This window comes from Indicator indicator, chromosome 29 (genome assembly GCF_027791375.1).
Source record: "Indicator indicator isolate 239-I01 chromosome 29, UM_Iind_1.1, whole genome shotgun sequence".
Taxonomy (NCBI): domain Eukaryota; kingdom Metazoa; phylum Chordata; class Aves; order Piciformes; family Indicatoridae; genus Indicator; species Indicator indicator.
Window position 1 is genome coordinate 4,688,195 of NC_072038.1, and position 18,273 is coordinate 4,706,467.

General features: G+C 48.3%; 1 protein-coding gene across 1 annotated transcript in view; it reads right to left on the reverse strand.

Annotated features, from left to right (window-relative positions):
- The window catches only part of UBE2O (ubiquitin conjugating enzyme E2 O), a 69,828-nt gene that overhangs the window by 7,781 nt on the left and 43,774 nt on the right, over positions 1 to 18,273 (reverse strand). The window contains exons 4-13 of the mRNA XM_054394088.1: positions 17,953 to 18,050; positions 15,590 to 15,653; positions 13,700 to 13,843; positions 12,948 to 13,057; positions 11,654 to 11,804; positions 10,368 to 10,879; positions 7,368 to 7,522; positions 5,809 to 5,921; positions 2,306 to 2,431; positions 1,125 to 1,214 (exon numbers count right to left, since the gene is read on the reverse strand). Of these exons, the coding sequence (XP_054250063.1) occupies positions 1,125 to 1,214; positions 2,306 to 2,431; positions 5,809 to 5,921; positions 7,368 to 7,522; positions 10,368 to 10,879; positions 11,654 to 11,804; positions 12,948 to 13,057; positions 13,700 to 13,843; positions 15,590 to 15,653; positions 17,953 to 18,050 (1,563 nt within the window). The remainder of the gene's footprint in view (positions 1 to 1,124; positions 1,215 to 2,305; positions 2,432 to 5,808; positions 5,922 to 7,367; positions 7,523 to 10,367; positions 10,880 to 11,653; positions 11,805 to 12,947; positions 13,058 to 13,699; positions 13,844 to 15,589; positions 15,654 to 17,952; positions 18,051 to 18,273) is intronic.

Consider the following 18,273-nt stretch of genomic DNA (forward strand, 5'->3'; position numbering starts at 1 on the left):
TGGACAGGCATTGATAAATCACAGTTTTACCAACTGGGTAACTCATGCTTCCTGACATTTCCCCAGCTCCCATCATTAGGCAGAGGAGCGGAATCGAAGGCCCTGGCGTGACAGAGCAGGAGCTGCCGCAGCGCCCCGCCACCGCCGCCTGAGAAGAGCCCTTTGTGGAGCACACAGCAGACCTCTGATTGTGCCTCTGTGACCACAGGGGGAAGGGAGACAGCAGCCTGCTTTGTAAGGCTCTAGCCCACTGCCATAGTGCAGGCATTGACTATTCTGCTGTAATTAATGCAGAGCTGCTCGCTTTAAAAAGAAATCTTGGTGGGAGTAGTTTCTGCTCGCAGAGGCATCTCTGCTGCGGTGTTCTCTGCCACCGTGATGGAGATGGGACCCTACAGAAGCAGGTCTTCTCTGATCTTTGTCCTGTCTGCCTTAATTTGAGGCAACAAGGAGAGGAGACATGGGATGAAGCTGTATGTGGAGCAGTGAATAAGGTTACAAGACAGTACAGTAAAAACAGAGCAGTGCAGAAGACAAAGCAAGGGGCTCCAGTGGATTAGCAGCACGGCTGTGGCTGTATTTTTAAGCTTGCTCTCAACCCTCTTCTGTCTCTGCTCTGGAAGCTATTTGGGTCTGATCTCCAGGCTAACTAAAAGTGACAATTTGTAGCTGTAGTCCAGCTTCTGCAGGAGCTTCTTTAGCCAATACTATGGTGCCATTCCACAAGCAAGATGGAACAAGCCACAGTCTTTCAGTAGCGCCTCAGTTGGGCAATGCAGTGAGCTTGGGCTCGAGTCAGAATTGATGATCCCCTCTGCAACACAGCAGGTGCTGGAGGCCAGGGGCTGGGCTGTGGTGTGTGAGAGGAGCAGCAATCTGCCCACACTGCCCTGCTCTCTGTGTTCTAGAGCAGTGATGACCAGTTAGCTGCCCAGTTCTCCTGACAACGGGAGGATTTTCTTGCGCTGACATACACAGGAAGCCACCCTGTGACATGGGGAGGCAGCAATAAATGGAGCAGGGTTCCCTTGCTCAGGGGATCTCTCTGCACCCAAAATTTTAAGCCAAGGGTTGTCACTCAGCTAAGAATCACAGGGCTATCATGAACTGGAACAGGACCTCACCTGAGGCAGAATGATAGTCTTGGTGTTGTCAGCCCACACCACTTCCACTTTGCTGCTGACATCCACACGAGCCACCTGTCCCACCGATGGCTGTGAAAACAAGAGAGCAGCTGGTGAGTCCCCTTTTCCTTCCCAGGAACTTCACTGCACAGCCAGGAAGGTCTGGAGAAGCAGATACTCCCCAGCATGGACACCCAGCTTAAGTAATGCCTACAGCACAAGAGACAGGAGCCTTGGGGTCCTATGGCAAGGAGGAGAAGAATCCTACACAGATATCCCACAACACTGCCATGGGGATGGGGAAAAAGTCCACTCCTGGAAGAGGAGAGGACCAAGAGGGCTGGGCTGGCAGCAGATCCTGACTTCTGATCAGGATGGAGGCCATTGCAGGGCTGTGGCCTTTCCGCAGGCAGCAGGGTTGGGGCTGTGCCAGTGCCAGGGAGGGGACACAGCACTGTCCCCGGAATGGAGCTGCCCTCTAGCGGGGTGCCACGGGCCAGCCCTGTGCTCCCACACCCAGCATCAGAGGCTGTAGGCATGACCAGACAAGTCACAGCTGGCACAGGGTGTGCATGTAAGTAGTGCACCTTGCACTGGAGGAAGGTTATTTAGGTCAGCTGGGATGTGTTCCCTGCTGCTGAAACTGGAGCCACACTGCACCTTTTAACCCTTCTTAGGGCAGCAGGCTCAAAAGCTGGTGGTGTCTTCCTACAAAGTAAGGAAACCTAACAAAGAGTACCTCCTCTGAAATATAAATTGCTCCCTCTTCCTTCCCAGCTCAACAGAATTAACATGTAGGGAACAACTCAGATGGAAACCAGAATCCCAGCCCTCTGTTGCCAAGTGAAACTGGTTTCATGACAAATCCACCTTCACTCTTGCTCAGGGGAGCACAAAATATCCTCCTATTAGAAGCTACTCTGAAATCCTAAGCAAGAGCCCTCAGGCATGTGTTTGATTCTTGTCTCAGCAGGGTTCTTGCTCTGTCACCAAGGTCCCAAGATTTCAAGGTTACATCTCCATCAGACTTTGAGATTCGATATTCGTCACGGCAGCAGAGGACACTGACACACAGCTATAGGAAGCTAGGGAGTTGAGGCTGCCCACGTGGTGCTAAGTGACTCTTCCAAGTGTCTGCACTAAGACCTGGTGCCAGTCACACATCTGTGCCCAGAACCCACCTCATCTTCCTTAGCTGTGGCTCCGTCCGAGTTGCCGATGCGGATGACGATGTCGGTGGTGCGGAAGCGGAAGTCAGGGTGATCAGCAATGTCATAGACACTCACATCCTCCTCCTCCCCGATCAGCTGCAGAGACACAACCAGCACACCTCAGCCCCGGGATGTTATAGAAAACTACTTCTGCTTATAAGTTTGTAGTGATTGTGTTAAAGTATTTTTCTTAATCAATAAGCATGATACTGTGTAAGTGCTACTGGTTTTATGAGTTTATAGGTTAAGGTTTCTCTTTTTCCCTTTTTTCTGGCTCGAACCTCTCTTTTTTTTTTTGAGTTTGCCAGCAAAATTTTAAAGAGAGCTCTATATGGTAAATAAGTTTTCATTTTGAAAAGCACGCATTATCTTTTTTTGTGTTTTTTTTTGTACACTATATTGATGGTTTAATTTTTATGTAGTTTTTTAAGTTTTTAGGACCTTTTCTGATATCAGCAGGACATAGGAATGTTATAGAGTGTTCTATTGGGTTTTGTGTTTATAAAGGTTTTAAGATAAGGTTATAAGAATACGAAAAGTGACCAAAAAAAAAAAAATCTTTTCCTTTTTTGGTACACAGGTTTTCCCTAGGGAAAAGTCAGGGCTAGGAAAGGGATTCATCTTTTCCCATCTACAGGTTTTTCCTGATGCCAGCGTGGCAGAACACCAGACTCAAAGGATGGGACAAACAGCAGTGCCCATGAAGCTGACAATCAGCTGAACACTGAGTCTGACCACAGTGCCTGTTTAACTGAGATCAGAAGCACCGATCTGAAGCTGACTGCATGAGTGTCCCCAGAGGAAACATCTCATTTGGGACTGAATGTTTCAATGCCTTAATGTTATGTAATTAGGGAATATGTTAATGTAGATTTATATGTTAACTCACCAGAATGTTATAGTTAAACAGTGGTTACCCAGGAACAGACAAATAGCCCAGCCTATGTATCTGGTAAAATTAATTCATTCTTGCAATTGTGGGGTATTGCTCATGTTCCCTGTATTCCTTATTCCCTCACACAGTACACTGAAGTGACTTTTGCAAAAACTAAAGAGGAGGAATGGTAGGGGCCTCTTCAGAGGCCTGGTTAAACAAAGCTATGTATGTTTTACATTTTAAAATTTAAATTTTTTACAGCTTCCTAATGATTCCCAGGAAACCCCAATGACACGTCATTTTAATTTTTTAACTACCACCAGTGCATTAATAACCTCAGGTGGAGGATATGCTTGTGTCTCAACAGGTTTTGGACTGTATTGGGTCCCAGTGCTTTCATCATCCTTTGGATGCTGACTGCAGCAGCAGCCTTGCAGATCCCAAAGCAACCAGAGCAAAATGTGTGGATCACGCTTGCCAAGGCCATAGGACGAGACATGCTGTGCCTCTCTGTATCAACACCTGCCAATCCCTTCAGCACCTGTCTGGTGGGCATATCAGTGAACGGGTGAAAGGACATCACTGAAAAAACTGAACCACTGAACTTGAAAGGATCATTCTACATGTGCTTCCTGGCACACTTAAAAGCTTTCACAGTTTTGGGTGTAAAGGATTTGAAAAGACAAATCTGACTAGCCTCAAAAGATAAGTACGTTAGGATTGGTAAGAATGGATTACTGTGTTGTGCTTAATTCTACATCAGACAAGGCCACAGATATTCAGGATGTTACTCCAGCAGGGAAGAGGTACAGAAATTATACTGCATGGTGCAATCGAGCTGAATTCATAGAATTGAAGAGGCATTCCCATCCTCATTGTCTGCCTGCAGGTGTTTTCCTTATTTGTGGGGAAAGAGCCTGGCCAGCTCTGCCCTCACAAATCAGAGGAAGACTTTGCAGTCTCAGTCATTTAACCATTTCTGGCTGACTTCGTAGTCTTGCCAAAACAATCATTTATGCTTTTGCTATTTTGCTTTTTTTTATTGCTTTTTTTACCCTGTATATTGCAATGTTTATAAGGTTTAATTAATCGATCACTCAAGAGAATTCTTATCGTACAACAGGGAGGGGGAAATGAAGGAACTGATTTAGGGACCAGAACCCCAGACACTGTCTTACTGATAGAAGGAGATGCTTTAACCCTGATGGGTGGCAAACCCTGGGAACAGAGCGCAGCTAGAAAAGAAAACATAGATAGGTTGACTCCCAATAGTCACTGTGACCTAGGGAGTTATGCAGGGACCTGATAACAAGAACAAAGCAAAACTTCAGACAGAATTATGGAATCCCTTTATCTCTTGCCTGACATATGCTTAAGCCTTCTGAAAAATATATGAATTCATGTGATACTTTCTCTCTGTAGCCAATCATGAATTTACAACTGTAGTATGGACATACCAATGACCAATTACAAGCTGCCTTCTGATGTTATGTTAACCTATATAAAGGAAAAGCTTTGTACAGTAAATCGACACTTGGCTTGCATCAGGCCTCGTCCCGTCTCTCACATCACAGCACTGCTCCCAACTCCAGAGCACACCTGCAACACTTGAAAAGGCTTTGTCTTATATCCTGTCAGTGTTCAGTTGCTCCAACGGCCTGCAGGGAGCTGCTAATGTCCCTTTTTGTCACCTCCTCCTGTAGCACATCAATCGAGGCACAAGGAAAGGAAGCAGATATGGTGCCTCATCTGCTCACCCTCACCTTTACTTCAGGTTCCACGTCACTGTGATCATGACACATGCAAGAAAAAAACCTTTTATTCCCTTCTGCACACTCAGATTCCTCACAGCAGCTCACTGAGGCCCAAAGGGTTAGAGTTCAGTTTTGAAAGGAAGTATTTGACAAAAAGCTTCTCAGGTAATGGGAAACATCTTTGCTTTGATTTCTCCTGGAGGAAGAGCTCTAGGAGCCCACAGATAATGAGAGATGGGTACAGTGGAGCACAACTGCAGGCCAGGTTGCTGAGTGAAAAGGGCCATGCTCAGTTAGCACAGTGTGGGTCTCCCATCCTAAGGCAGAAAGCAGTACACCAACTGTGTGCCTCATGTTCTCCTCCAACCTCCAACTCAACTGTAGTCTCTCAAGGCTCTGCAAAATATAACGATCCTACAAGCCCCAAGAATATTCTACTAGGCTGACTGTGCAGAGAAAAGCAGGGCAGCATGCAACAGACTGATTCTCTTTCCAAGAATCACCAAAGACATGGAAAGGAAAAATTCTTATGGTGAACTCAAAACACCAACTGTCTGAGACAACTTCAGCAGAGCTCTTCATCCATACCAGAGCCTGATGTTGACTGAGAGATGGAAACCCTCTGCTTGGTCTTGACTACCTTGCAGGCATCTATAAACATGAAGTGACACCACCTCTAGCTAAGCCTCCTGGGCCCAAAAGCACATTGCTGTTCCCATCCTCAAGGACAAGCTCTGCTGCAGAGCTGACTCCCAGGCTTAGTTGTGTTTATCTGTGAAGCCTGTGCTGCTTTGTGGCTGCTCTCTTAGCTGGTTCCAACAGGCACTGGCTCCTGCACTTACCTCCACATCATCTCCACTGGATTTCAGCTTGAACCACTTCACCACACAGGTACGGCCAATGTGGTCCCCAGACTGCACGACTCCATACAACCCAGGGTCCTGGGAGCTCTGAGCTTTTGGTGGCAGGGGTAGAGGAGAACACAGACAGGTTCAGTGGAGCAGCACAGACTTGGCACACTGAGGCTGTCAGCTCCTAAGTTCTCATGGTTGAAACCTTCCCTTTGTCAATGGCAGGAGGAGAAACAGTGCCTCCCACACAGTCAGAGCTGTGCTGAGCTAACGAGGTGCATTTTAATGGGACACAGAATGACGACAGACTGAGCACATTCACGTTGGGATCTCTTTTGAGCTCTATCACCAAGAGCAAACACACTGCCTCCTTAGTGCTCTCCCCTCCAAGTTAGCTCCACACCAAGACTGTCAAGAGTTGCAGGGCAGGCTGGCCAAGAGCTCCCTGAGAGCAGCCTGGGCTGCCAAGCTCTCCATCTAGAAATGTGCCACCCGCAACAGTTTTGCTCCTCTGGAACAATGGACTGGACAACAAAGGTGGAAGGCAGGCAGGATACATGTGTGAGTGCACACATCAGGGACTAACAGAAAAGCTGGGCCTGGACCTCCCCTCTAGGCCTGGGCTGCTATCCAGCACACTGCTATCCAGACATCCTTCAGATTTGTTTCTGGCAAGGATCCACCTCCTGGCATGCTTAGAAGGGGGACAGAGGAACTGCAGGGATCCCAGACTTGGAGACTGGAGAGTATGTTTGGCAGAGAGGAACACAGATTCCCAGAGGCTCAGCTAGAATGGTAGAGCTGGAGCTGATGGTTAAGTTTACTTTCCACAGACTGTGTCAAACCCACAAGACCAGTTGGACCCATCAGAAATGGCCACACAAAACAGCATCTTCGGTAAGTCAGTTTCCCCTCTTCCCAGCCTGATGACATCCTGTGCTCCCCACTGGTAAGGGTCAACCCCTGCTAGAAAAGGAGCTGAGAGCCAGATGGTGTGCCATCAATATTTCATATCCAAGAGCTGTACATCTCCTTGAACTTATACTGTGACCCTCAGTAGTGTCACCAACTGGTTTGAAAAAGAAGAAAAAAAGGATACAAGAAGATGCCTCTGGATCCCAAGACTAAGAAAAAAATCATCATGACAGACAGACCATAGAGAAAAAGCAGCCTGAGGGGAACTGTTTATTTCTCCCCCTATTCTGCAAGAGCTCAGAGTTGTTTGCCTTTTCAAGGAGGAGCTGGGCCACCTCTACCCTACAGAAACACTGAGATTTCTAGCTTTGCTCCTTGCCTTTTGTTCTTTCCACATCTTGCCTGTACTCATAGTTCAACTTTGGTATTTAACTACTGTTTCTCAGCTGTCATCCCTGTTAAGTCAGCTCATCCCTGTGTGGCCTGTTGGGCTCTTGTGCCTACCTCAGGTGAGGAGCACTAGCAGCTACCTTACGAAGGGCTACAACGTGCATTAGGAGATCCAGCTCCACGAGTACTTTGCAACTGAGAGCAGGTTTGCTCCCTGAGGAGAGCATTGTTTTGACACCCAATACCTCTTTTGTCCACCACAAAGTCCCCAGGGCAGAACTCGTTGTTGTCCAGATGATGGACTGGAATCAGCTCGTTGGAGCGGATGTTTGTCTCCACGGTGCCATCCTGCCACATCACATCAGCTGAAGTCATCGTGGTCACCACTTCCACAGCAACCCTGGGAGCACAGAAAGGCAATGAGTTACCAGAGGGAACGTGCATGAGCACAACCAGAACGGGATGCTGCCAACACTGAGGATCAAGATGGATCTCAGATCATTGATGTCTGCTGCTGCATGTCAGCAGCCCGGGAAGGAGGTCAGGGAACCTCATTTCATAGAATGGTTTGGGTTGGAAGGGGCCTCTGAAAGTGATCTAGTTCAACCCCCTCTGCAGTAAGCAGGGGCATCCTCAACCAGATCAGTAAAAGCAGTTAGGCATCAGGCTTTGTTTTGACAGGCTCCAAATCACTGCAATGTGACACTGCTGCATGTCTACCCTGCAGGAGGACTTAACTTTCCTGTGAACTGATGCTGAACTCAAGTTTTGTTCCTTGTAGAGCAAGTTACATCTACTAGCACCCAATTTCCAGCCCTGGCAGAGGCATGATAAGTTCTTCAAATACTATGACACTTAAGACCTTCTTCAGCCAAGCACCTTCTAGCCTGGCAGCTCTGAGAAAACTTTGAAGCTAGGAGAATGGGTTTGGAAAGGAAAAACAAAGCAGCATCCATCTCAGTCCTTCCTGAAAGGCAAAAAAAACCCAAAGGAGAATACACTGAATGTGGGTGAAACAGCAGGATTGTGTCTAAAGGAAAGAAGTCTCCTTCCCAGCTGTTCAAACACACAACTGTGTGCCTCTGCAGCTCGGGAATGAAACCCAAACATGCAACAATGGACCTCACACTGCCTACTCTGCTGGGGAGCTTGACAGAGTCGCTTGAGGAGAGAAGCTGCTTGGGGGCAGGAGGAACAGAGCTGCAGTCTGGCTGGACAGGCTTTTCTGATGAGCCCTCCACCATTTTCATGTCTCCTACAGCACAGAACAAATTGAATCCCATGCTGATTTTAGATTTGTCTCTCTTTTGCTGGCCAAGCCTTCCAGACATAAACACAAGCGCTGCGTTTATGTTGGTTTCAAGTCAAACCACAAAGAAGATACAAGAGGCAAGTACAATTGTTTTCCTTCAGTGCTTTTGTGAGTATCAGACAAAGTTTGAAGCAGAAATAATGTGAAGTTTCTAGCAGGGCCAGCACTCAACAGCAGAAATTATCAGAGAAAAAAAAAATCTGTCATAGGTCAAGTGTGGTGGGTGACATCCAACAGATGGTTCCAGGGGGAAGGAGAGCTCTGTGTGGCTGAGGATGGAAAAGCAGAAAGGCAGCCCAGCCAAGGAAATGATATTGTCCTGTCTGCAGTGCAGTTTACGCTGCTTCACAAACAAAAATCACGACCTGGCATGAGTAAATATCCCTGTATGCCCTCACTAAACAAGAACCAGAGGCCTCTGTGCTGCCTGGGGAGCTGCAGCAGGTCAGTAAATGATGGTAAGTCACAGGCTGAGCTGGCCCCCTGCAGTCAGAGAGGCCTGTGAGCTGACACATCAGATCTGGTGACTAACTGCAGCAAGCCCTTTCACTTTGCATTTCTCAGCAGTGCTGGCAGCACACCTACTGATGGTCTCACCAGCTTCATCTGAATATTCAAACACTGAAGATCCCTCACACTGAGCTGTGACCAGCTGCCACATATGCCCTCTAAACTATCAGCTGGGCTTTCACATTCTGTGCTGAAAAAGCCTCTATTTATTATTCTCTGTGGCATGGCCATCTCTGCAAAGTGTCCCACAGCATTTCGTCTCTGCATTTCTTTCTACAGAGCTGCCCAGACCCAGCACAGGAATCTGTGTGGTCACAGGGATGTCTCCCCACTGCCTGCACCGTGCAGAAAGCCAGCAGGTTCACCAGCTAAACTCCCCAAACAAAACCTTCAGTGAGGCAGAGGCATACAGCAGGGGAGTGAGAAGTGCAAAGTGAGCTCCCAGGAGCTTTATCACACGCTCCTGTTTTTATTTCTCTTCAACAGTGCTCTGCTGAGGTCTGTGACCTTCAAATCCAATTTCTCCAAACCCACAAGGACTAAAGGAAAAGCTCTCTCCTTGCAGACAGGCAAAGCTGAAATACCAAAACAAAGTGTGAATGAAGTTCATGGCATTCTCAAGCTCCTGCATTCCTTGAATCCTGATAATGTCACTTGTCTGGGAGGATTCTCTCATTTGCCTGCACTAGTTAATTTTTGATGTAGACTTTGCATAAAAGTAAGTAGGGAAGGCAGAAGACAGGCTAGCTAGTTGCCAGATGTCTTTGCATCCTCTAAGAACAGTTTAAAACATTCTCAAATCAGGTAAAAGCTGCTGAGAACCAGTTTTATCTGGAAATGGGCAGATACAGGCAATGCTCCCTCCCCCCCCCAGCCACTCAAATCAATTCCTAAGGCTCTTAAGGGCACTTTGTTTGTTAAAAAAACCAATAAAAAGCATATTGCTGGCTAAAGCTGCAGACAGGAGATCACTGCAGCACAAACCCCTGCCAGCACAGCCCTCTGTGCTGGTCTGGAGACAGCTTGCTGAGGAGAAGCTGTCCCTTCTTGCCAGCATGCTCTATCCTCAGCCCTTCAGCAGAGGATGCCAAGGAGGTAACCAATTAGTGTCACGTTCAAGCTGCACGATCTTCATTCACCTGTCTCTGCAAACAGAGCCTAGTGCAGCACAGATACCCTGAGGCACAGCAGAAATAGAAGAGCATCAGTGTCACATCACATGGCCCCAGTTTCAGCAGAAGCTGGACTGAGCCCAAGCTGATTTCTCTCGGGCCACTGCACAGTCACCAGAAGGGAATCGCTGCTGCTGGCAACGAGGGACACCACATCCCCCACCCAAGCTGAGGACGATGGTTCCACACCTGAGAAGTTCGATGAGGGGGATTTTGGGAAGCACTTTTGGATTTGGAGAGCCAGCTCTCACCTGTCTCCTGGCTTAAACTCCCGTGAAATCTTGGTCTTCTTCTTCTTGTGCTTCCGCTTCAAGTTTTTGATGGACAGAGGGATGCTCTTCTTGCGGCCAGCGCCACTGCCACTCTGGGATGAGGCAGTGGAGCTAGCAGAAGAGGTGACAGAGCTTGTGTCATCAGTGTCATCAGCTGCCTCGTCATCAGCATCTTGCTCCATGGACTGCAGCCGGTAGTCGGCCGAGCCTTCGTCTTTCAGCAGGAATGGAGGTGGCTGCTGCTGCCGTGCTGCTGCTGCTGCCTCTTTCTCCTTCCCTGCTTCCTCAGGCTGCTCCTCCTTTCTCTCCACAGGGCTTCTTGGTGCACTGTTGGAAGAATCATCCAGCTCACACTTTGATCCAGGCTTGAGCTCTTCTGACTTTTGGTCAGCAGCTGCAGCAGGCTCTTTGTCAGGGGCTTCGGTGGTACCCTGAGACTCCGGGGAGCAGGACATGATCTTCACTATCTGCTTCTTCAGCAGCCTCCTCACCTAGGCAAAGCAGATTGGGGTCACACAATGTCTGTACCCTCAGCAGGATGTCAGCCCCCCAGCTTTTTACACAGGGCAAAACAGCCCCTCACAGGCCCCTGTCCATCCCCCCTGCACCACAGCTCTCTCTAAACCAGCATCTCACCACTGCTCTGCTCAGGAGCAGCACTGGACCAGGCCAAGGAATTGAAGCTTGGCTTCTTCAGGCTGTTTTGAGCCTGTTCTGAGCTTTGTTATGGAAGGTCACAAGGGCTGCAGAAGTTAATCTATGTAACAGACAGAGCTCTGCAGGGAGGTCACCATCCACACTGAGGATATCCTGTTGTTCTAGGAACACTGCTGCTCTACAGCCAGCATGGAGGAACCATAGTGTGACTCATTTGGCCTAGGAAGCAGAGACTGCAGTGAGGACTTAACTGAACAGCTCAGCTCCAGGAGAAACCTGAGGTGATGCTAATGAAGATGATGTGTCCAACAGTCCTGGCTGTCAGAGCATGCCAGCCCTGACACAGCCTGACCCCTGCACGGTGACACCTCTCTGCCTGAGGTCCTGCTCCTGTTCTCATGGCATTGGCTGTATGCTTTACCCAGTGCAGTCAGACTGCTGCACAAGGTGACTTGGCTGCTGGCAGCCACAAGCCAATACTCTTTACAGCCACCACTTCAGGAGTCACATTTCAGACCACATGACTACCAGGAAGATTCTGCTTTAAAAGCCACAGTGACCAGAAATGTTTAGAGAAGTCAATGCCTCCCTCCACCCCCTCAGCTCACCTTTTTGGCAACTGACCCTTCACCCAGGACACAGTTCCTCTCAGGGCATTCACAGGTGATTTTTGCAGGTTCCACTTTGTCTGGGAACACATAGAGGCACCTCTCCCCAAGCTGCCTTTGGGCATGGTCAAAGCACCCCAGACGTTTTACCCTGGTGGAACGGGAAGACAGCCATGAGCAAAGGGCAAAAGCAGTACTGGAACTTTATCAATCATCTTATTAATACTTATCAGCATCTAAAAGGCACCTGTCAAACTTTTCAGTAGTGCCCTGCAAAGGCACAAGAGGCAATGGGTACAAACTAACACAGGAAGTTCTACCTCAACATAAGGAAAACCCAGCAGGTTCCATCTGCACATGAGGACCAACTTCCTTGCTGTGAGGGTGCTGGAACCCTGGAGCACGCTGCCCAGAGGGGTTGTAGAGTCGTCTTCTCTGGACAGATTCCAAACCCATCTGGACATTGTGATCCTGGGCAACCTTGCTTTAGCAGGAAGGTTGAACTAGAGGTCCCTTCCAACCCCCAACATGCTGGGATTCTGTGGCCAGGGCCTTCAGAAGGCTGGCATGACTTCAAGTCTGTGGCACTTCTCCCGGGGTGGCAGAAGCTGACACCACATCAAACCGTTTCCAGGCACACAATTCTAAAGGAGGAGTGGAAATGTCACCAGGGACTGGGTGGGGACACAAAGGGTTTTGGTGGGACACCAGTCACTCCTCTCCCTCTAGCTCCCTTCCCAGAGACAAATGCCAAGAGACTTTTGAAGCTGGCATTGCTGGGTTTCTTCTGCTGTCATCTGCAAGCTCCTCTTTTCCAGCTTCCTTATGAACTCCAGGCAGGAACCCGACTGCATTGTGCTATGCTCAGCTGACTTCTCTTGCAGGGCTGTTCAGCCCATTTGTGCAGCTGCAGCCTGCAGAGGGCACCAGATGCTCCTTCAGCAGCTGCCTGGGTCCAGAGCAGGACACTGCAGGAGCTGCCCGGTGCACACAGCTCAGATCTGCTGCCTGCTCCAGACACAAGCAGAAGGACAAGGGAAGAAGGGAGCTGCTGCCAGATGTGGCTTTCTTCAATGACTTGTCAGCTGCAGAGAGGATGGGTGGGATGTTATCCCCTGTGTTGGTAACTCAGGTGCTTGATAAACTATTTTTTCCCATTTTGGAAGCTCTGGGATATACACAGACATACCACAAGGAGAAAAACCCACTGGAAACAGCAGTCCAATTATTTGGCAGATGTCAGCCATAGTCTGTGCAAGCCCTGGGTGCAAAAGGGGTTCTCAGCTGATCTCACCTGGACAGGTTCTCCTGGCTGATTATGGAGGGAGGAGGGCTCACACTGTCAGTACCTCCAGGACAGAAGCTTTTAGTGATCCAAGTAACCTTTAGTTCTACCACTTGTACCTACAATGGAAAGAAAGGGAAAGCAATCTAATTTTTCAGGAGCTTTCCTAGATCAGCAGCTAGGATCCCAACTCCTACACAGAGGAAAGCTGCAAACCTGCTGTTATCATTTCAGATGGCCAAGTGCAGCTTCACCACACCCAGGACCCCTAGAGTGCTCCCAGAGCATGGCTCCTGGCAACACAGAGCTGCTACAGTTTCACTTCCAGAAAGATGACATCTGTCTTGGGAAGGAAGCCATGGTACCTCCAGATCAGTGGTCCCAGAGACATGCTAATGGACGTAGAGCTGCTGCCTCTTTCAGCAAAGGGTCAGGAATGTCTCCCCCTTTTTGGATAGCATGGAATATGGAGTTCCAGAAAAGGTGCTTCTACTACCCTCATGATCAGCAGAAGTGCCCTGTAAGTATTACTGGCACAAGACCACTTTAAAAGGCTGCCAGCAGGGTCCCTTGGGAGGAAAAGCCAAATCATGCTCAGAGGTCCTGTCATTCCCCAAGGAGAAATTTGTCACCTCAGAAGAACACAGCCACAGTGCATTTGCTCTTGGAAGGTTACCATGGCAAGCTGACTCTGCTCCAAAATGCCAGCCAGGGACTGCTCTGTGCAGAAGGTGGCCTTGTGTCAGCTCCTCAGTCCTTACCTCTTCCACCACCACTCTGAACTTGCTCTTTGTGCTCAGAACAGGCTTCACACCAGACAGCCACTGCACACTGGAGAAGACTTTAGAAGGCCCAATGAGAACTTGCCCAGGATAAAAGCCATATGAATCATCAAAGAAGAGACCCTGGGGGGGGAAAGGAAGGGGAAATAAAAACGCATCACAAAGGACTCTTGCTCTTAAGATTCCAGTATTTCTCTTCTCTCCTTCATGAGCAGGTAAAGTCTGCAAGGGGCCCACCTCCTAAAGCTCATTCCTCTCCTCAAGCTGCCCAGCAGTTCCCATAGCAACCTGCTCTGTCACACATCTGAATGGGACTGTGGCTCAGTAGGGGAGAAGCAAAGGTAAGCACCAAGAAACACAAGATGGGTAATTCCCTACCAATATTCTCAGTAACAAGGCAGCCACGGTGGGCTGAGTGTCCTGGGCAAAGACATCCATCCCTTTCCCATGCTCTAATTCAGGCACCTACAACTTTCAGAGCCAGAGGATGCCTGCTTTTGCTCCTCTGCTCCTCAGATGAAGTCTGTCAGCACTACTCATGCCTTAGGTGGATTAGTGAATGTGACAGAGCTCTTTGAAAACAAAGCAGGATGGTAAACACGACAACTGCTCTCGTAGAGAGCTCTTCCCACTGATACTTAAGAGTGACTTGATGAGCTGAAGATCCAGAACGTGGGGGTGGACAGAGCAGTTCAGGGTAGGTAAAACCCTGAGCACAAAACTGAATCAAGTCTTGTAATTTGTCAGAAAGGATAAGAGCAGTGTGACAAGATGTAAGTCAGGGAAGTGTCTGTCACACAGCAATTCTGAGCAGGGGATCAAGAGCAGCACTGGAGACAACTCGTGTTTCAGACCAAACCACAAGGCTACACGCTTTAAAGGCAACCATGACTCAAATCAAGGTATCTCTAAATTGAGTAGCTAAAAGCTGGATGCTGTTACACCCATTTAGCAAGGGGAAAACAAACTGCACAGCCCAAAATAGCAGAGGCTAAGAGATTGGAGACTATCTAGCAACAGACCACTCCTGTTCAGAAGCAGAAAACCACAGCAGCACAGCCTAATACACTGATATTCCATTTACTCTTCAAAAAAAAAAAGAAACAAGCATCAAATTTTAACAGATGTGCAGTTTTAGATCAAAGGGACCTTTGCTTTCAAGGCTGGGAAGGAAAAGGGCTGACTGTGCTGCTGGTTTCTAAGAATCACACCCCACCCTCAGTCAACTCCCAGTAACGCTGCCGGAGCACAGCGAGGCCCTGCTGATGCCCCTTGGAAGAACAAGGAAGCTGCCACCAGCCTTTGAAGGTGAGAGGTTAGATGCCATCAGCATCACACTGCTTTACCCCAAAAGCTAACAAAAATGTGTGATTTGGAAAATGGTGGCAGGTCTCCATTGAGAGAATGTGATGGACCAGAACAAGAGAAAGTGTTTTACGTGGTCTGGAAAGGTGCTTCTAGCAGAACACCTTAGAATCAAAGTGCCCTTTGCTAGAAGGGGAATGACTCTGAAAGCATGAAATGGTGTAAGAGCCTTTCCAAGCACATACAGATATGATGAGCAGTGAACTGCCTTGCCATCAGCCATCTGATGCATGTTTTGCCAGTTGTTTGCAAGGCAAGCAGTTGGGATACACTAATTGTAGCACCTCCTCCAAACCTGCTCATGACTAACAGTGCCTTTAAGCTACATCCTGTTAGACTTGCTTCAAGTGAAGATGTGGTGAAGTGGTTTGCAGTTTAATTGTTAGGATTAATAAGTGCTAGGATTAATGAGTTTTTGCCTTCTTTCTCCCTGCCACACAAAACCCCCACCACCTTACAAGGTGAAGTGGATCAAAGACACTCTCAGGACACCCAGAAGCTCACCGAGTCACTGACGTGAGGACAAACATCATAGAGCTTGGCTCCATCTTCTGTGCTCATAGAACACCTGGAAAACAGACAAGAAAGAGACAGGGTTGCATTTCCAGAGCCATCCACCCCAAAAGCAAACAGCATCAAATTGACTCATGCTGTCTGAGTGGCTCTGTCCACACAGCCAGCAGTGTATCACAGATTGCATCAGGTTGAAAGGGACCCTCAAAGGTCATCTGCAGTGAGCAGGGACACCTCCAACTAGATCAGGCCACCCAGGGCCACATCAAGCTACACTGAGCTTTCATGATCCAGAGCAAGACTGGTGAAAAACCTGCTATAAAAGCACTGCCTGGTACCTAATGGTTGCAATCAGCATGTAAAAATCGTGAGTACTGCACCCAGTTCCGGAGCCTCTATGACAGGAAAGATCTGGATGTGCTGGAATGTGGCCAGAGAAGGGCCACAAGGATGAGCAGAGGGCTGGAGCTCCTCTCCTATGGAGACAGACAGAGTGTTGGGGCTGTTCAGTCTGGAGAAGAGAAGGCTCCAAGGAGACCTTATTGTGGCCTTCCAGTATCTGAAGGGGGCTACAAGAAAGCTGGGGAGGGACTTTTTAGGCTGTCAGGGAGTGATAGGACCAGGGGGAATGGATCCAAGCTAGAAGTGGATAGATTCAGATTGGATGTCAGGAAGAACCTCTTCACCATGAGGGTGGTGAGACACTGGAACAGATTGCCCAGGGGAAGTTTTTAAGGCCAGGCTGGATGTGGCTGTGAGCAACCTGCTGTAGCATGAGGTGTCCCTGCCCATGGCAGGGGGGTTGGAACTGGCTGATCCTTGAAGTCCCTTCCAACCCTGACAATCCTGTGATTAAGCAATATGCAGGGTGCTGGACAAGATTTGTCTGCTGCAAAGGTCCTGTTTGGTATTCCCACTGCTGCTGGAACCTAAAAAGCAAGTTGAGTCCACTTGCTTCACTAACAGCTTCACATCCAGAGAGAGTTCTGGTAGGATTTCAAGTGATTCATTAGGGGAGATTTTGAAAATGGTTCCCCCATCTTCCATAGCTGTGCATCAGCTGCTGACAGACACCAAGCAAGGCTTTAAACTGCACCAGGAACTGCAGGCAATACAGAAGTGGAGCTATTTTTCACTCCGAGTTTAATACAGGCAATAAGAGCCTTCCAGATGGGGTTAAACTGAATGCTGCAACACTCAGCAGCACAGTTGCATCCACCAATCTTCTCTTACAGCTCTTGCCTTGCTTGCTTCTCTTAAAAGACTCAGAGCTGGCTACAGGATTGTGGCTTTGTTTTGGGATTTTTTTCCCCCCAGACATCAATGTCAACACTCAATTTACAACACAGATGGGTGATTCCCCAGCTGCCAGGCCCAGAAGCCTCTCTTGGCCTCCCCACTGGTTCCTTCCTTCCCTTGCATCAATAAAAAAAAGAAAAAAAAAAAAGGTTTGTTGGACAAGACAGGCTCAGTAAGAGAGTGAATGCAGAGAATTCACAGGGGTTTAGCTCACAGCTAGCTGCCTGACATGAACAAGGAAGAGAATCAGATCCTTCTGCTGGCTTTGCAAAAATAAATTAACCCAGCATTTCTTTCAGTGTCTCTGGTTAAATGTCTCTCTGGAGGTGGAACTTTGGATTACGTCTGCATTAAAAAAAAGCATTCCTAATAGAGCTTGCAAATAACAGTGAGAAAACAAAGCTGTTCAGTCTTGGACTGCTTTTTCAGCATTGATAAAATCCACTAGAGCCTGCAAGTTTCTACACTTTCCCAGACCTTTAAGGTAAGAACTTTCCCTACATCTCAGTGAAGTTAATCTCTCCTACTGGGAAAAGGTCTGGAATAGCATTCTGCCTTAAGCAGCTCCTTTTGCAGAGGAGAAGCACAGTTTGAAGGCCAATGTGCTTTGCTCTGGAGCCCTGATCTGATGGGACTGGCTCAACTCATCCAATCTCCTCTTGGGGAAATAGCTGTTAAGGCAAAGGCTCTCTGCAGACACCCACAGTCCAGGATAATTCCTGGACAGATTGCTCAGCCCATTTGCTTGGCTTGCCTTCCACCTGCCTGCTGCAAAGCCTCTTCATGCTTTGGCAAGGAGGCTGGACTCGATGATTATCTCCAGAGGTCCCTTCCAACTCCTCCCATTCTGATAAAAATGGTCACCAGCAGCTTCTCCAGAGGGTGACCAACCAACTTCAGTGTTTTCAGAGAAGGATGTATCCTTGCTCTACATGCAAAGGCAATGCAAACAGATCACATCAGTGTGTGACTGAAGCTCAGCCTGTTTTTAGCTCCCCTAAAGCAGACCAGGATTTTGAAAGCCAAGCAGGACAGCCTTCTACAGAAAGAAGTACCTGGCTCCATTGGAAAGCTTGAGGATGACCTGGTTCTTCAAATCATAGACCTTGCCCAGCCAGCAGTCATAGGCTATGTAGTCACCATACATGAAAGGCTATGAAGGAAACAGGAAAGAAAACCTTAGGAACATCAATGGTTGTGCTCTGAGCCATCGAGGAAGTCCTCACACGACGCAGAGCTGTCTCAAAGGGACTTGACAGCAACTGCTGAGCTCACTGTTAACAGGAATTAAATAACACTGAAGACTGCCTGACAGGCAGCCCACAGCCTGCATTCTCCAGTTACACAGCTCAGGCTTTCTCTGGGAATTTCTTCCC